This window comes from Solea senegalensis, linkage group LG14 (genome assembly GCF_019176455.1).
Source record: "Solea senegalensis isolate Sse05_10M linkage group LG14, IFAPA_SoseM_1, whole genome shotgun sequence".
NCBI lineage: Eukaryota > Metazoa > Chordata > Actinopteri > Pleuronectiformes > Soleidae > Solea > Solea senegalensis.
Genome location: NC_058034.1, coordinates 24,114,298 through 24,132,704, shown reverse-complemented (window position 1 = coordinate 24,132,704; position 18,407 = coordinate 24,114,298). Strand labels below are relative to the sequence as shown.

General features: G+C 39.6%; 2 protein-coding genes across 4 annotated transcripts in view; one reads left to right on the top strand and one right to left on the bottom strand.

Annotated features, from left to right (window-relative positions):
* Positions 1-12,294, top strand: part of palld (palladin, cytoskeletal associated protein) — an 80,489-nt gene extending 68,195 nt beyond the window's left edge. The window contains exons 14-23 of the mRNA XM_044043543.1: positions 290-391; positions 2,513-2,551; positions 3,057-3,278; positions 3,844-3,993; positions 4,201-4,289; positions 4,977-5,109; positions 9,127-9,348; positions 9,455-9,600; positions 10,033-10,166; positions 10,278-12,294. Of these exons, the coding sequence (XP_043899478.1) occupies positions 290-391; positions 2,513-2,551; positions 3,057-3,278; positions 3,844-3,993; positions 4,201-4,289; positions 4,977-5,109; positions 9,127-9,348; positions 9,455-9,600; positions 10,033-10,166; positions 10,278-10,438 (1,398 nt within the window). The 3' untranslated portion in view covers positions 10,439-12,294. The remainder of the gene's footprint in view (positions 1-289; positions 392-2,512; positions 2,552-3,056; positions 3,279-3,843; positions 3,994-4,200; positions 4,290-4,976; positions 5,110-9,126; positions 9,349-9,454; positions 9,601-10,032; positions 10,167-10,277) is intronic.
* On the bottom strand, positions 9,145-15,303 carry cbr4 (carbonyl reductase 4). Of its 3 annotated transcripts, none has more exons than XM_044043546.1 (7): positions 15,158-15,303; positions 14,720-14,868; positions 14,286-14,406; positions 13,809-13,945; positions 12,746-12,880; positions 12,448-12,655; positions 9,145-9,552 (listed from the first exon to the last, which is right to left on the bottom strand). In XM_044043546.1, coding segments are annotated over exons 1-6 (723 nt in total). In that variant the 5' UTR covers positions 15,160-15,303; the 3' UTR covers positions 9,145-9,552; positions 12,448-12,476. The 3 variants fall into 3 exon arrangements, with proteins under 3 accessions (XP_043899481.1, XP_043899483.1, XP_043899482.1); XM_044043548.1 differs by having other exon boundaries at positions 9,488-9,549; XM_044043547.1 differs by lacking the exon at positions 9,145-9,552 and having other exon boundaries at positions 12,366-12,655.
* Between the last annotated feature and the right edge of the window lie 3,104 nt (positions 15,304-18,407).

Below are 18,407 nucleotides of genomic sequence, written 5' to 3'. Positions count from 1 at the left end.
TGAGGTGGTTTGTGTTTGGAGTTTAGCACACAACAAAACAGAAAACAGAGAAAACACAACATTTCTGTCGTAGCTTTGCTATAATCTGATGCCGCGTTTTATTTAAACTCAGTTCTTCACAGAATTCTTGTCGCCTGACGAAATTCATGTCCTTCGAATGTAATCCTGTAAAATCTTATTCTTTAAGAACACAACAGACCTGATGTGTGTGTGTGTGTGTGTGTGTGTGTTTTCTGCCACTCACACACTAACCCTCCCCCCCACTGACATCATTAATCCCTGCTTCCAGAGATTAACCTATGAGGAGAAGATGGCGCGCAGGCTGCTCGGCGCCGACAACGCCGCCACTGTCTTAAACACACAGGACACAGAGGAGGAGCCTGTCACACAGGTACGGTGGCTCGTGAGGATCCAAACACGCACTCACTTCACACGTGTGTTTTCACACGCATGTGCACGACACACACACACACACTTTTTTGTTGCGTCCAGAACACTTAACGATACGGAGATATTTAGATTTATTTTAGAGAAAATGTTTAAATCAAAGGAACCACAACAAAGCACAAAAATTAAAAACGGATTTTCTCTGTGGACTTTGGTGTGGGAGAGTGAGTCTGTGTAACGGTGAGATAAAGACTGTATAGATTTTCACCGTTGATACTGTGCTCATGCTCCACACGCACGCACACACACACACACACACACACAAACAAACCCCGCCCTGTGTCTCTGTAAATACAGATGAACAGGAGTTCTCCAGAGACTTCCATAAAAAGATGTGTTTATAGAAACAAACCAGCATCAGGGAGTGACTGTTTGTATCTGAGCATGAACACAACGACACAGTGTCGCCGTTTATTTAAAGAGAAAACACACTTTTACATTCACAGCCTGTGTTAACTGTCATTGATACTATAAACCACCAGGGGGGGTAGTTTCACTCACACACTCACTGTAGCATGAGGCATGTTCACATCAGTGTGACGTCAGAAGCAAGAGATGTGATTGGATTGGTTAAGGTTAACCCTGGTTGTGATTGGATGGGTTAAGGTTAACTCTTTTTTGTGATTGGATTGGTTAAGGTTAACTCTTGGTTGTGGTTGGATGGGATAAGGTTAACTCTTGTTTGTGATTGATGGGTTAAGGTTAACCCTGGTTGTGATTGGGTTAAGGTTAACTCTTGTGATTGGATGGGTTAAGGTTAACTCTGGGTTGTGATTGATGTGTCAAGTTAACCCTTGGTTGTGACTGGATGGGTTAATGTTAATGATTGGATGGGTTGTTAACTCTCAAGGTTAACCCTTGGTTGTGATTGATGGGGTTAAGGTTAACTTTGTGATTGATGGGTCAAGGTTAACCCTTGGTTGTGATTGGATGGGTTAATGTTAACTCTTTTTTGTGATTGGACGGGATATGGTTAACTGTTGGTTGTGATTGATGGGTTAAGGTTAACCCTTGGTTGTGATTGGATGGGTTAATGTTAACTCTTTTGTGATTGATGGGTCAAGGTTAACCCTTGGTTGTGATTGATGGGCATGTTAACCTTTTGTGATTGGATGATATGTTAATTGTGATTGATGGGATATGGTTAACTGTTGGTTGTGATTGATGGGTTAAGGTTAACCCTGGTTGTGATTGGATGGGTTAATGTTAACTCTTTTGTGATTGATGGGATATGGTTAACTCTTGGTTGTGATTGGATGGGTTAAGGTTAACTCTTGGTTGTGGTTGATGGGTCAAGGTTAACTCTTGTTTGTGATTGGATGGGTTAATGTTAACTTTTTGTGATTGGATGGGTTAAAGTTAACTCTTGGTTGTGATTGATGGGTTATGTTAATGATGGTTAAGGTTAAGGTTAACTCTTGGTTGTGTTAACTGTATGGGTCAAGGTCAACTCTTGTATGTGAATGGATGGGCTTAACTCTTGTATGTGATTGGAGGGGTTAAGTTTAACTTGTATGATTGATTTAATGTGGATTGGATGGGTCAAGGTTAACTCTTTGGTTGTGATTGATGGGTTAAGGTTAACCCTTGGTTGTTATTGGATGGGTTAAGGTTAAGATTAACTCCTGGTTGTGTTAACGACGGTTAAGGTTAACCTTGGTTGTAACTGTCAAGGTCAACTCTTGTATGTGAATGGATGGGTTAAGTTCTGTATGTGATTGAGGGGTTAAGTTTAACTCTTATGTGATTGATTCAAGGTTAACTCTTGGTTGTGATTGGATGGGTTAAGGTTAACTCCTGGTTGTGATTGGATGGGTTAAGGTTAACTCTTGGTTGTGATTGATGGGTCAAGGTTAACTCTTAGTTTATTGGATGGGTCAAGGTTAACTCTTGGTTGTGATTGGATGGGTCAAAGTTAACTCTTGGTTGTGATTGGATGGGTCAAAGTTAACTCTTGGTTGTGATTGGATGTTTGATTCACGCTCACTGAGAAAAACGTCTATTCTACTTAAAACATTAAAATAAATAGAAAAACAAAGAGAAATCTCTTTCTTTCTCTCAACAGGAAAACAAGTCGTCTGATAAAGATTCTTTCACTCAAAAGGTTTTTAAAACCTTAGTTTTCATCCTTTCACTTTGTCACCTGTTAAATCCACAAAGTCACCATTAAGTATGCAAATGTTTTCAGGGCTGCATCAAAGTAATCATTCAGTGATCAGCTGCTTCATTAAAGGGACAGTTCAGGCTTTTTATATGACCTTCTAACATCAGACAGAGGAGGAAGGAAAAGTTTTTGTCCTAATTTTTTGTCACCATGTGAAAACAGTTCATAGACTGAAAATATGAATATTTAAAGTTAATGTATGATAAATCACATGGGTCAGAATTAGGATTATTATTTGGTGTGTTTGAACAAATTCAAATTCAATTGATCAATGATTATTCAGCAGCTGATGAAGATGTTAGTGATCACAGGTTCTTGTTTGTTGTCTTCACACAAAGCAGTTGTTACTGATTTCCTCAGAAGCTTCTCTTCATTTTCTCCTCTCTCTCTCTCTCTCTCCCTCTCTCTCTCTCTCTCTCTCTCTCTCTCCGTCTGTGATGTTCAGGAATACAAAGTGTCGAGTTTCGAGCAGCGTCTCATCAGCGAGATTGAGTTCCGTCTGGAGCGTTCCCCGGTGGAGGAGTCCGACGACGACGTGCAGCACGATGAGGACTCTACCGGCCACGGGGTGGCGCCGTCCTTTGACCAGAAGCTCAAACACTACAAAGTCTTTGAGGGGATGCCAGTGACCTTCTCCTGTAAGGTCACAGGAGACCCTAAACCAAAGGTGAGAACATCAAAAACTCAGCCTCTTTAATAAAGTCTCACCTGATCACATGGTACGTCACATGATCACGTCTTTATCTCACTGTTAGACTCTGTAAAACACTCACTCTCCCACACCAAACCTCATAGAGAAAATCAGTGATTTTAGCTGTGGGGAACCAGCAGCTGCTGGTCCTCCCTAACCCCTAACCAACAAAGGATTTCAAACACTGAAGTGACAAAATCAGACATTAGAACTTGTAGTTAGTTATAGTGATAGTTATAGTGGTAGTTATAGTTAGTTATAGTGATAGTTATAGTTATAGTGATAGTTATAGTGATAGTTATAGTTAGTTATAGTGATAGTTAGTTATAGTGATAGTTGTAGTTAGTTATAGTAATAGTTATAGTGATAGTTGTAGTAAGTTATAGTAATAGTGATAGTTATAGTGATAGTTAGTTATAGTGATAGTTGCAGTTAGTGATAGTTGTAGTTAGTTATAGTGATAGTTCTTGTGAAAGTTGTAGTTAGTTATAGTGATAGTTGTAGTGCTAGTTAGTGATAATGGTCTCCTGTGGTGTTGCAGGTTTACTGGTTCAAAGACGGTAAACAGATCTCTAAGAGAAGCGAACATTACAGGATCAGTCGTGACGCTGATGGCACGTGCTCTCTGCACACAACAGCGGCCTCTCTGGACGACGACGGTAATTACACCATCATGACAGGAAATCCTGAGGTGAGTTCACAGATGTTTCTTTGACTTTTCACTTTTGTATTATTAGTATTATTCTTTTTTGATTTTGATTTTTGGCTTATTTCATTTATATTTTATGGACTGTGTATCTTTTACCTCTTAGATAACAAGAGGAAGGAGATTAAACATGCACAAGATTTTATTTCCTCCTGCCAATGACCTGTCTTCCTCTCTGTGTCTGTCTGTCAGGGGCGAGTGAGCTGCACAGGCAGGATGATGGTTCAGGCCGTGAACCAGCGAGGAAGAAGCCAGCGCTCCACACCTGGTCACATGCGCAGGTGCGACCTGCAGAGACAAAAACTTCACTTTCTCACTTTAAAATTAAATGAAAATATATATAATTGTGTGAAGAAAGCAAAGAAACACATCATTTCAATGTTATTAACTAATATTTAACAGAAACATGAAGTAAATCACACTTCAAACTCTTCTTTTATTAAAGAAAAGGCTGTGATTTATTCATTCATTCATTCATAGTGTGAGTGAATCTCTGTGAGTGAGATTAACATCAATCGTCTCGCTCTCTTTATTTCCCTCCTGGTGTTTTGACGTGCAGGTGATGAGCGATCATTGTTGTTGTTGTAGAACAGAAACACCTGTGTGGTCCCGACTCACACGCACGTGGATGTGGGCGGTTATTTAAAGGAGCATTACGCTGTTTGTACTCATTACATTACATTACATGTCATTTAGCAGACACTTTTATCCAAAGCGACTTACAAGGGAATTGAGTACAACCTGCCAGGGGTGGAGTTGAACGTGCGACCATGCAGTCTTTTGCACACAGGGTGCCGGTCTTAACCACTGAGCTACCCCACCCCTGTACTCCCTGAAAATGCTAATGAAAAACACCTTTAGCACCAGATGAGTTGATATTTTCTCTTCTGAAAAACATTTGTAAAGAAAAATGTTATATAAAATGAATAAAAGCCTTTGTTTTTAATTTGAAATAATCTCATTTTCAGACCCAGGTCCAGGTCCAGAGACAGCGGCGATGAGAACGACAACATCCAGGAGCGCCACTTCCGCCCCCACTTCCTGCAGGCGCCCGGTGACCTCATCGTTCAGGAGGGTCGACTGTGTCGCATGGACTGTAAGGTAAATCACACCTGAGCCAACGAGAGTGAGGAACATGGACACTGTGACGCGTCTTAACACAAACTGTGAATAAAAGATACAAATGTAAAGCAAAGTCATCTGTATTGCCCCCTGGTGGTGGCTACAGTACAGGCAGTGATCCCTGGGTTAGAAAGTGATCAACTTAATAAGATAAAAGTAGATGTTTTAAAATGACATCTTTGTTCTGTAAAACAATATTTTCAACAGGAAACTGAAGTTTGTCGTGCACTCACTCTCTCACGCCAAACCTCATAGAGAAAAACAGTGATTTTAACATCACACACACTGATCCACTGCTGCCTCCATCACTAAGTTCAAATGTCCTTTTTTGTAGAATTCGGCTTTTAAAATTTAGACTTAACTCAACATGACCACACGAGGCAGCAGAGGACCAACAGCCCCTTGTGGGAGAGTGAGTGGTTTACAAACTTCAGTTTTCCTGTTGGAAGAGTCTGTGTTAGAGGAAAATAAATTGTCAAACTGTTTCTTGAGATGTCACAAATTTAAGGTAGTGTAGATTTACTTAGGTGAGCCTTTTTTTAAGTGTCTAAAATCTATTTTAGACACTTAGGAGCACAGCCACACATCAAACACCCTGAACTATGCCTTTAAAGTGTAATGAGGGAACACTGTGAAGTCGTAGAACAGTTAAACTGCTTCAGAGAGACACGCTACAGACAAACATGTCTTACATGAAAATGACCACAGCAAAGAGACGACAGTAACCACGGGAACAGAGAGAACAAGGCAATCGGAGATGGCAGACTTCACCCCATTCACGCAACAAGTCTCTGTCGGCCTTGTTATCTGTAAAAGACTCTGTGGTGCAGTGGTAGAGTGTCTGACTTCAGATAAGAAGGTCGTGTGTTCGGATCCCTCCGATTTCTTGAAACACATTCTATGACAGTTATTCTAAATTGTAATAAGCCTCCATTGTCATATGTGCCTGTGGCAGAGCATCTGACACTAGACCAGGTGGTTGTGTGTTCAAAGTCAGGATCAAAATTCTGAGGCTTCTATAGCTCATGCAAGTGTGGAAACAGAGTCACTAAACACAACACTTGACAGTGAAGTGACTATGACTTTTTGGACAACATACTATACAATGACTTTTTTATCACATTTTGGACGACATACTAAACTATGACTTTTTAGTCACATTTTGGACGACATACTAAACTATGACTTTTTGTCTCATTTTGGACGACATATATACTTTTTTTATCACATTTTGACATACTATACTATGACTTTTTGTCACTTTTTGGACGACATACTAAACTGTGACTTTTTGGTCACATTTTGGCGACATACTATACTATGATTTTTGTCTCATTTTGGACAACATACTGTACCATGACTTTTTGTCTCACATTATATAACATACTATACTATGACTTTTTTGTCTCATTTTGGACAACATACACTATGACTTTTTGTCTCATTTGGACAACATACTACACATTTTGGACTATACTATACTGTGACTTTTTGTCTCATTTTGGATGACATACTATAGTATGACTTTTTGTCTCGACATACTATACTGTGTGGACATACTATACTATGACTTTGTCAGATTGACATACTATACTATGACTTTTTGTCTCATTTTGGACAACATACTATACTATGATTTTTGTCTAATTTTGACATACTATACTATGACTTTTTGTCTCATTTTGGACAACATACGGTACCATGACTTTTGTCACATTTTGACATACTATAGTATGACTTTTGGATGACATACTTAACTATGACTTTTTGGTCACATTTTTGACATACTATACTATGACTTTTTGTCACATTTTGGACAACATACTATAGTATGACTTTTTGGATGACATACTTAACTATGACTTTTTGGTCACATTTTGGACATACTATACTATGACTTTTTGTCTCATTTTGGACATACTATACTATGACTTTTTATCACACAACACATACTATACTATGACTTTTGTCACTTTTGGACGACATACTAAACTGTGACTTTTTGGTCACATTTTGGACGACATACTATACTATGACTTTTTTGTCTCATTTTGGACAACATACTATACTATGACTTTGTTGTCTCATTTTGGATACTGTACCATGACTTTTTGTCACTTTTTGGACGACATACTAAACTGTGACTTTTTGGTCACATACTAAGTATGACTATAGTAAATAAGTCATACTATACTATGATTTTTTGTCTCATTTTGGACGACATACTATACTTTGACTTTTTTGTCTCATTTTTGGACAACATACTGTACCATGACTTTTTGTCTCATTTTGGACGACATACTATACTATGATTTTTTGTCACATTTTGGACAACATACTATACTTTGACTTTTTTGTCACTTTTTGGACAACATACTATAGTATGACTTTTTGTCACTTTTTGGACGACATACTAAACTGTGACTTTTTTGTCACATTTAAGGTAGAGCGTCCGACTCTTGATCAGAAGGTTGTTCAAATCAACATCAAATTCTTGGCTAACGTATAAACATGTGCCTGGTGTGTGAGTCTATTACAAATGAACTCTTCTGTGTAATTAAATAGAAACAGACCCGCAATTAAGCCGCTCTAAAAAGTCTTACTATAGTCATACTAAGTATGACTATAGTAAATAAGTCATACTATACTATGATTTTTTTGTCTCATTTTGGACGACATACTATACTTTGACTTTTTTGTCACTTTTTGGACAACATACTATACTATGACTTTTTTGTCTCATTTTGGACAACATACTGTACCATGACTATTTGTCTCATTTTGACATACTTTGACTTTTGTCTCATTTTGGATGACATACTATAGTATGGCGTCACATTGGGCGACATGCTATACTATGACTTTTTGTCTCATTTTGACGACATACTATGATTTTTTGTCACTTTTTGGACAACATACTATACTATGACTTTTCGTCTCATTTTGGACGACATACTATAGTATGAAGTTTTGTCACATTTTGGACAACATACTATACTTTGACTTTTTCGTCTCATTTTGGACGACATACTATACTATGATTTTTTGTCTCATTTTGGACAACATACTATACTTTGACTTTTTTGTCACTTTTTGGACAACATACTATACTATGACTTTTCGTCTCATTTTGGACGACATACTATAGCATGACTTTTTGTCACTTTTTGGACGACATACTAAACTGTGACTTTTTTGTCACATTTAAGGAAGCGTCCGACTCTTGATCAGAAGGTTGCAAATCAACATCAAATTCTTGGTTATATAATCATGTGCCTGGTGTGTGAGTCTATTACAAATGAACTCTTCTGTGTAATTAAATAGAAACAGACCCGCAATTAAGCCGAAAAATAAATAAATAATAATAAAAAAGTCTTGTTTTCAGCGCAGTTCAAAAATAAGCCCCTGAAAAAAAGCCTTCATTCATTACAAACCTTTCATGTCCCGGATATTTACAGCAAATATTTATTTCCACATCATTTGTGGCTTTTCTAAACTTTTTCATTCTCAAAATACCTGGCCTTCTGAAAGAGTTCTGGCTCATTTGTTCAGAGATATCTGAGAATCGTCTCTGAGATTACGAGCGGAAACATCGGTGGGAAACGCACACAGATGAGAACGAGACAAGAAAAAGCAAAGTTTAATCACAACATTTCTGTTGTTCTACTGTTTTATACTCAGTCGTCAAAACATCATTCTCAAATGTAAGCACTTTTATTGAAAGAAAATAAAACACAACATGATGATGATGACAACACATTATATTATAATTGGCCTTTGGTGCGGGAGAGGGAGTGGTTTACAAACTTCAGTTTAACAGTAAGACGTGATCATGTGATACAGATATCATAGACTCAGAGACTTGTTTCCACTGAGAGTGTGAATAAAGAATATATATTTTTAAAATATATGATAATATAATATAATGTAATATATAATATAATTATATATATATAATTATAACGTGTCTCTTAATGTTGTCTTCACCTCCTTCAGGTGAGCGGTTTGCCGACCCCTGACCTCATCTGGCAGCTGAACGGACAGACCATCCGCCCCGACTCCGCCCACAAGATGCTGGTGAGGGAGAACGGCGTCCACTCGCTGGTCATCGAGCCAGTGAGCAGCCGCGACGCGGGAATCTACACCTGCATCGCCAGCAACCGAGCCGGGCAGAACTCCTTCAACCTGGAGCTCATCGTAGCAGGTGAGCGGGAGGAAGTAAAGCAGTTTCACACGAGTCACAGGAGTCACGCAAGACACTCAAGACAAGTGTCAAACCAACAAGTCCAAACTAAAACGCCGCCCCTTCTCTCCACAGCCAAAGAAATGCCACGCTAGGAGAAGCTGCATTCAGCGCGTGGCTGAGGGACATCCTGTGAGAATGGAGTGTCGCGTCACCGGCGTCCCATCCCCACAAATCTTCTGGAAGAGAGAAAACGAGTCTTTCACTCACAACACCGACAGAATCAGGTAAAACCTGACCAAACCTGGATCCAGAGACAAATAGATTTGACACGTGTTCTGTCACGTCATCAGATTTTGACCTAAAAGGAACGTTGCGATGCGCCCGCGATATAATCTTTGATTAAAACATTACAAACCCTTTTTTCAGATTATGAGAAGTGTACGTTATGAATGAACGGGTTTTTGTTTGTACAACTCTACGATAAACACAAACAAACGCTACGAGAAGATTGTGAGAAGTGTACATTATGAATGAACGGGTTTGTACGACAGAAATGAGAATAAATTGCAGCTATCGCAGCTTTCACGGTTTGTTAATTTTTTGTGATTTCAAATAGTTCGGACACACTTACTGAACCCAGCTTCAAAAAACAACAACCTGGAAGTCACGTGATTGTTCCATTCAGTTTTAAAGTTTGTTTTTATTTTTTTTCCCAGTATGCACCAGGACAACTGTGGTTACCTGTGTATGATCATCCAGCCGGCCATGAAAGAAGACGCCGGCTGGTACACGGTGTCTGCCAAGAACGAGGCCGGGATCGTGTCCAGCACTGCGCGCCTCGACGTCCACGGTAAGTTCATCATAAACTCTGTGCGTCTTTGCTTGCTCTGTTTTTTGGCGTTACGACGTCAACGATGTTAATGATGCTGACGATGCTAACGTCGTCCGCTCTCGTCCTCAGCTCTGTGGCAGCAGCCAAACCTCCCCAAACCCAAGAAGGTGCGTCCGTCCACGAGCCGCTACGCCGCGCTCACAGAGAGAGGGCTGGACGTGAAGGCCGCCTTCTTTCCCGACTACAGCACGCTGCCCCCCGGTGGCCTGGTGGAGAGCGACGACCTGTAAGAAAACGACGGCCGCGCCCCCCGAGAAGAGGATCGCGACATAACCCTGAGAAAGAAGTCCCGCCCCCTTGCTCCTGACACTGATACTGAATGACGGCGAGGGGCGCTGAAGTGAACCTGCTCCACCGTCACTGACCTGCAGGGGGCGACGACAGGTTTACTTATGTTTTTATAGACACAACTCAGTATATATATCACAAGGTTTTTTTTTGTTTTATTGACTGGACGTGGGGAAATGACCGAAGTGTTTACGACGAGAAAAAAGACAAAAAAAATTCTCCCCAACTTTTGAAAGCGACTCGTGTTGAAGTTTTTCAGAAAAAAAACGCAGTTAAAACGTAGAATAACGACGCACAGATTAGCATAAACATGTTGGACAAGGCCGGGCCTTTCACACCGTTTTGAATTATTTAGTTTTTTAAGAAAAAGAAAAAGTGATTTAACGAAAAGAAAGTGAGTTTTTTTTTGACATTTCAGACGCAGGTTTGTTTTTACAATGTGTGGATGTGACGTGAAAGACGGAAAGACACGATGAAAGTTGCGATGTAGGAAAGTGATTTTTCTTCTTAAATTTTTTTTTTAAGCGCCATCGCTTTAATGCTAGCTGGTGGGCGTGGCTGACACATGGTTCGCAAAGCGACGCGGTGACCGCTAAAACCGTACGTTTGAAACCGCTTACTCCTTAAAAAGTTGTTTTCCGATATCTTCCACATCCACATGAACACACAATTGTGACAACGTTATTGATCGCTCGTTGCTTTGCAGCTAACAGCTAAGCTAACATGTGAGAGTTTCGGGTTTTGTTGTTGCGATTGTTATTATTTTTTACAGCAAAACATCAAGCTACATGGCTCACAGCGCCCTCTGCTGGACCACGTGTTTATTTTAAACTTGAATGGCTTTTATTGTCGTTCACTTGTGAACAAATTATAAATAAGTAAAAGTCATATCAGAGATCTTTGAATCTCCCCCAAATTCGCCCGGATTTCGCAATAAAAGGCGACTGCTAGCATCTGCCGATGTTTGATGTATTTTGTGCGACAAAAAAATGAAATGAAATGGAAAAAAAAGTTCTGGTGCTCACTTCGTAAAGGTCCAGTGTGTAAGAATTAGTGACATCTAGTGATGAGACTGCAGATAGTAAAAAATGTAAAAAACGTTCTGAACTTCACGTTCTGAAGTGTTTGTGGAAAACTACGGTGGCCTTTTTATGTCATTGTAAAGCGTGAAAACACGCCTGGTTTGTCCTGTAGAAACATGGCAACACAAAATGGCCGCCTCTGTAAAGCAAGGCCCTCACATTAAACACATTTATAACAGTCTTATTAAATTATTGTTATTTTAAAGTGATTACACACCGATGCGAACACAATAACAGAGCATTTATTCAATTTCTGCAAATAAACTGTAAACTTTTGTCGGGTTCGCAGAATCCGTGCGTCCATTTTATTTTTATATGGAAATTTAAAACCACAACAAACTGTTATGGACATTTTCTGTGATGTTTTGTAAAAATATACTTAAATCACTTTAAGGGTTTTTGATGTAAACACACTTTTCTCTGCATGTTATTTTTGGACACTAAAAAGCCAAATCACCTTTTATCAGAATGTACAAAATAAAATGAGGCTTTTTTTCCTCCCCAGCAGTTTTCCAGGAGCAGAACACACTGGTAAAAAATATTCAAAAAGTTACATATATTTATATCTGCGATTTTTGTCTCTGTAGCTTAACGTCATCAGCCGGCCGTTTGTGTGTGTTTGCACATTTCCATGCCAATCAATGCCTGTATATGTTTGATTGTTGTCCTGATATTATTTTAGGGTATGAAAGTTAATAAAGAAAAGAAAAAAATCTCTTCTGACGGGTTTTTACAAACAAACTACAAGAAACTAAAACTCTAAGAGAAACACAAACAACAGTTCTTCTACAGTTTTTACATTTAATGTGTGAAAGTTCAGTCACATGCTCCAGAACATTTTTACTCAACAGAAAGTGTGAGGTCCTTACCTGCCACAGGCAGGTTAGGCCATGCCCCCTCACATGGCAAGCTGCAGGCCTCCATCCACGACCAGCACCTGTCCCGTGACGTAGGACGACTCCAGGAGGAAAAGCACAGCAGAGGCGACGTCCTCCGGTTCACCGAACCTCCGCAGAGGAACCGAGCCAACGCCGTCCTCCTCCCTCAGTGACGCCGTCATGGCGGTGTGGATAAAACCTGGAGACAAGAGAGGAACTTGAAAATTAAAGAACAATAACAAGTTAATAATCCAGCGGTGAGAGGGAGTGAGCCGGTGCCGTGTTTTACCTGGAGCCACCAGATTAACACTGACGCCACGTGACGACACTTCTTTAGCCAAAGACCGCGTGAACCCCTCAAGAGCCGACTTACTGGCACTGTACACACTCTGACCCACATTCCCCTTCAGACCCACGACTGAACCTGCAGACAGGAAACGGAAACACATGACATTTCAGAATAAAACACACAGCTTTACTTTCAAGAATTGTTTTTAAAAGTCATTCAACAACAAAATGGAAATTAAAAAAGTAGCTTTTAGTCAATCGCTGGTTTTCATTCATTTAAAAAAAATCTACAACAGTGTTCCATTTAAAGGGATAGTTCAGAAATAGTCTCATTCACACTGAGGAACACAAGAAAAAACACATTTTTAGCAGTTTAACAAGAGATTAATCAAATATAATCTACATCATCTTAAATCTGAGATATCTTCACAACATGATCACGTCTTTATCTCACTGTCAGACAGACGTCTGTAAACCACTCACTCTCCCACACCAAACCTCTGAGAGAAAATCAGCGATCCTCTGCTGCCTCGTGTGGTCACTTTGTGTTACTGAGGTCAATCTGAACGTTGGATTTCAAACAAATTTGAACTTAGTGATGGAGGTGTGTGGACTTTGGTGTGGGAGAGTGAATGGTTTACAAACTTCAGTCTAACAGTGAGATAAAGATGTGAACATGTTCTGAGGATGTCATAGACTTAAACATTCATCATTCATTCAGGTTATAGTTCTAAAAAAGGTCACAAAACAAAGATGTTTCTTGGATGAAGGTGAAATGTTTGAGTGTTATTATAATAATTAAAACAAATTTCTGTGATTTTTCAGCTTCTTAAATGTCTTTACTCCATAAAACAAAGAAATCACTAAAACTGAATCATTTTTTCTAAACAATATTTTATGAACCAAACAACTATTCATGTTGATTCACTGAAAACATAATTGATGAATAAATTCAAATCAAAATCCATATTAATCTTTAAATATTTCTCTATTCATGATCAATGGTAACAAAACAAACTGAAGTGATACACGTCGCCACCTGGTGACCAAACTGAAAACATGACCTATGTTAACGATGGCTGCTCCCTCAGTGTGCAGCATGGTGCGCAGCGCCGCCCTGCAGGTCAGCATGGTGCCCAGCACGTTGGTGTGAAGCAGCTCCAACATGTCCTCACGTTTGGTTCTGAACAGCAGAGCGTCTCTGAACAAAGGCATGAGTCAGCACATTTAATCTGTCAGGATGTTTTACACACACACACAGAGCGTCTCTGAACAAAACCATGAGTCAGCACATTTAATCTGTCAGGATGTTACACACAGAGAGTCTCTGAACAAAAGCTTGAGTCAGCACATTTAATCCTTGAGGATGTTACACACACACACAGAGCGTCTCTGAACAAAAGCATGAGTCAGCACATTTAATCTGTGAGGACGTTACACACACACACACAGAGCGTCTCTGAACAAAAGCATTAGTCGGCACATTTAATCTGTGAGGATGTTCCCACACACACACATGAACACAGTGGGCGTGTCCTCACCTGTTGATACCAGCTGCGTTCACCAGGTAGGAGATGTTTCCACAGGTTTTCTGGATGCATGTGAAGGTTTTCTGCACCTCGTCTTCTCTGGACACGTCACAGCTGAAAGCCACATGATCGTCTGAAGATATAATTTATATTTATTTATAACAGGTGATAATAATATATATTTAGGATTTCCACTCACACTAAATCAAACACATGGACTCCGTAAATAAAATGTAAAAGAACATGTTGATTTCAGACTTTTCCAACAGGAAACTCAAGTTTGTAAAGCTTTGAAAACAACATGATGATACTAAAGTGAGTTGAGTGTAGTTAGAACTGTATATTGAGCAAACACTTGGGAGAGTGAGGAGAGTAATATTCAACTGCAACATTAAATAAATAAAAATTTCACAATTTTAAAAACATTTTTCACATGGTCAGTTTACCTCCGTGAAGAGACGCCACAGTGTCCCGGGCAGTGTCTTCATTCCTGGACACCACAGCGACTCTGCAGCCTTTCTGAGCCAGGAGACGGGACACGGCCCCCCCGATGCCCCTGGAGCCCCCACACACCACCGCCAGCCTGGACACGGCCCTGCGGCAGAGAGCTGCTCTTCATGCACAAACTGAAGCTTTTTCACATTAAAACTCGTAGAATGACTGAAAAAACAAACCGACAGCAAACGACGTGACGTTTATTTAGTTAAGCGGTGTTTAAAAAATCGCAGTTCAACACTCACACATTTCAACTTTAATGAAACGGAAGCTGTTAAATTCACCAGCGACGACGTTAGCTGCTAATGTTTGTAGCATCGCTATGCCACGTTTGAGCAAAAAAACCCACAAAACATCATTTACTCAATAAAGTTCGTGTTTTTACTCACATGACAACTTTACTCTTCAGTTAAACGGAGCGCGTTTCTGTGTCAATGATTAATTTAAGAAGAAAATAAGTCAGAAAGACAGCGGAGAGTTAGCTCTGCTCACGGACGCCATGTTGGTTTCTCCTCCATGTTGTTGCGCTGTTAGACCTTGGCCGACAGAGGGCGCAGTGGACTACTTCTGTGCGTGAGTACGTGTGCGATTTTCAGTGATTGTTATGAAACAAAAACAATTAAACTTTATTAACACATTATTTTTAATCAGAAATGTACCTGATTTTTATTCAAACCTTATTAACAACATTTAAAAATGTTATCTGGTTAAAATCTGAATATTAAATAATATTCTGATAATTCAATCCAGTAGGTATGGGAATATAAAACATGGATTAATGTACTATTCTTATTATTTAATCTGGTTAAAGTCAGGGTCTCTCTCTCACACAACACAGAGTGTGGCTGCTCTGCGTCTCTGAAACATCATGTGATTAACGTCTGTCCTTCAGTCTCAGTGGAGACACAGATGCAACTGAAGTGTCCCTGAAGCAGAGGATTGTGGGTAATGCTGAAGGTGTGTGGCCTCGCTTCCACACCTGCAAACATCCATCAATCACATCCACACCTGCACCACCGTGACCTTGTGACCCCGGCACCCATGAATCAAACTCTGACACAGTTTAAATCAAAGTGTCATTAAAAATCTTCTCTAAAGTTCTTAACCAAAGAGAATTAAAGGGATAATAAAAATAAAAAATCTGCGTCAGTTGAAGTCTGCGATCTCTACGTCTCATGATCACGTCTGTATCTCACTGTCAGACAGACGTCTGTAAACTTCAGTTTCACAGTGAGATGAAGATGTCGTAGACTTAAACTGACATGTTCTTGTTTCCATTGACAGGAAGTCAGAAAACAGCACAAGTTGATTTTTCCTGTTTTAATAAAACATAAAACAAGGGACAGGAAACAGAGTGAAATATTGAAACACTAGCTTTTATTGTTATAGATTTTTTATTATTATTTATTTTTTACAAAATGTGCTTTTTTCCCCTCAAATACTTCAGAATCTTTTTCACATAATTAGTTTGTTTTGTGCCAAACAGCTCGTTTTCACCATTTTTCCAGACAGACAAACAAACTACAAACAAAACAGAATCAAAGAGTCAAGTAAGTCCACGTCATATTTAAGTCACATGACATGTGTTTTTAAAGGCTTAGCAGTGAAATGAAAAGACACAGGGAGGAGCAGCCTGAGGTCATCGTGGTGGTCGCCACGACGACGACAACAACAAAATAACAGAAAACAAACATCAGGGTAAATTCTGCTCTAAAAGACACAAAAAAAAGGCCCCGACAGTGATTTAAACTTCGCAGCTCGACATTTGTCGCACAATGTTTTTAATTTCTGTTCCGCCCTCGGTTTCCATGGTAACCACACAATCTCAGATGAGCGCAGACCTGTTAGCTTGTTTATTTGTTCTTTTTCTTTGTTTAATAATGGATTTAATGAGGTTGTTGAGAAAAGCAGGTGAAAAAAAGAAAGACTTTAACACCAAACTTAGCTGGAATACGCCTTAAAACTGCTCATAAAACGTGATTTTTGAGTCACGTTTGATGCGAGAAAACACAAAGAATCAAAACACAAGTTTGGATGTGAATTTATCGCAAATTCAGCAAACTCCAGATTCACCAGATTCTTGGCTAATTCTGACCAAAGTTTCTACAAATTCAACTTGCGATAAATTTAAAAAGTGTCGTGTGACGGAGTAAAAACAACAGTGATTCGTACCATTTAACGTTTTCCAGCAGTTACAGTATTTTTCCCGCCAATAACAAAACACACAAAAAAGACAAAAATCTGGTTCCAATTCAGTTCATAAATTCATCATCAAAGCTAAATCTGGCACAACTCATACGTCAGTCATTTACGATACCGATCAAAAAAGAAAACATGAATTTGAACAAAACTACAAACTGTTCTGCTCTAAACATTAAGAAAAATCGTACAGTAATTCAAGTCTTTACGACATTTAACACAAAAGACGAAATGTACAAAATAACCAAGAAAACAAAGTGATTTTCTGTGGAGTGATTCATGATTGTTTTTTTTTATTTCTTTTAAAACACGGAGCGCACGTAGAAAATGTACTGTGCGTTCACACCAAAAAATTAGATTTCATTCAAATTCAATGTTGAGACTTTTCTTGAATCACCGCGTCATGCTTCAGTTGTTCTCATCCAAATAAGTTCACTCGAACAAAAACGCGCAAACGAAAAAAACCCGATAGACATAGAAAAAAAAATGTATGAAACTACGCTAAGATAAAAGACAGGTTTGAGGTTTGTAAGATTCAGGTGTGAATGCTCGCTCACGAGGTAACGCCAGGCGTGAACGCTCGCTTACAAGGTGTGAACGCTCGATCATGAGGAAACGCTCGCTCACGAGGAAACGCCAGGTGTGAACGCTCGCTCACGAGGTGTGAACGCTCACTCACGAGGAAACGCCAGGTGTGAATGCTCGCAGACGAGGTGTGAAGTGCTCTTGCACACAAGGTGTGAACGCTCGCTCACGAGGAAACACAGAAAGTCCCACTAATTCTGACACACTGGACCTTTAAAGTGAAGTTTAGTGTTGATGTAAACAGAACAAGTTTTTATGTCAAATATTTCATCACAGACGCTCCAGAGAAAGATTATTACCATGTGCGACACCCATGTTTGGCTGTGATTTGGTGACGCCCACGTTGGCTGTGATTTGGCGACGTTGCGATCTTCTGTGGACGACGTTGTAGCTCTGGAACGAGGACGTTCTTGTCTTTCCTGCTGTTGTAGCACAGATGATGATGATGGTGAGTGAAACGACAGTCATGTCACCTGTGATCATAAGGCATTGGCCAGTTTAACCCCTTAATGTGTTCACTACAAAATAAAAGAAAGAAAATAATGAAATAAGAAATAAGTTAAAAATCTCTCTCATGAGTTCATATCGGTTGTTTTAGGACTAATCTTTTCTGTGTCCGTACGTACAATAAAGTGAGGAACAGTACAAGGCACACGTACAACAGCTGAAATGTTACGAACAAAAAAGAGAAGAAGAGAAAAGAAAGAAAAGTTGGTATGAGTCGTGTGCTGTCTGAATTCTCCTGTTCTCCGCTGAGTCACCGGAGATGAGAACCACACTGGGTTCTGGCTCAGTCTTGTGGTTCTGACCTCACTACTCTTCTGTTTAAAGGGAAAGTTCAGACTGAGACTCTGA

Excerpts from the sequence above, each read along its gene's own strand:
- cbr4 (XM_044043546.1), bottom strand. Across the intron at positions 14,407-14,719 it reads TGTGGCGTCTCTTCACGGAG|ACGATCATGTGGCTTTCAGC; the intron begins GTAAACTGACCA and ends TTATATCTTCAG. Across the intron at positions 13,946-14,285 it reads AACGCAGCTGGTATCAACAG|AGACGCTCTGCTGTTCAGAA; the intron begins GTGAGGACACGC and ends GCCTTTGTTCAG.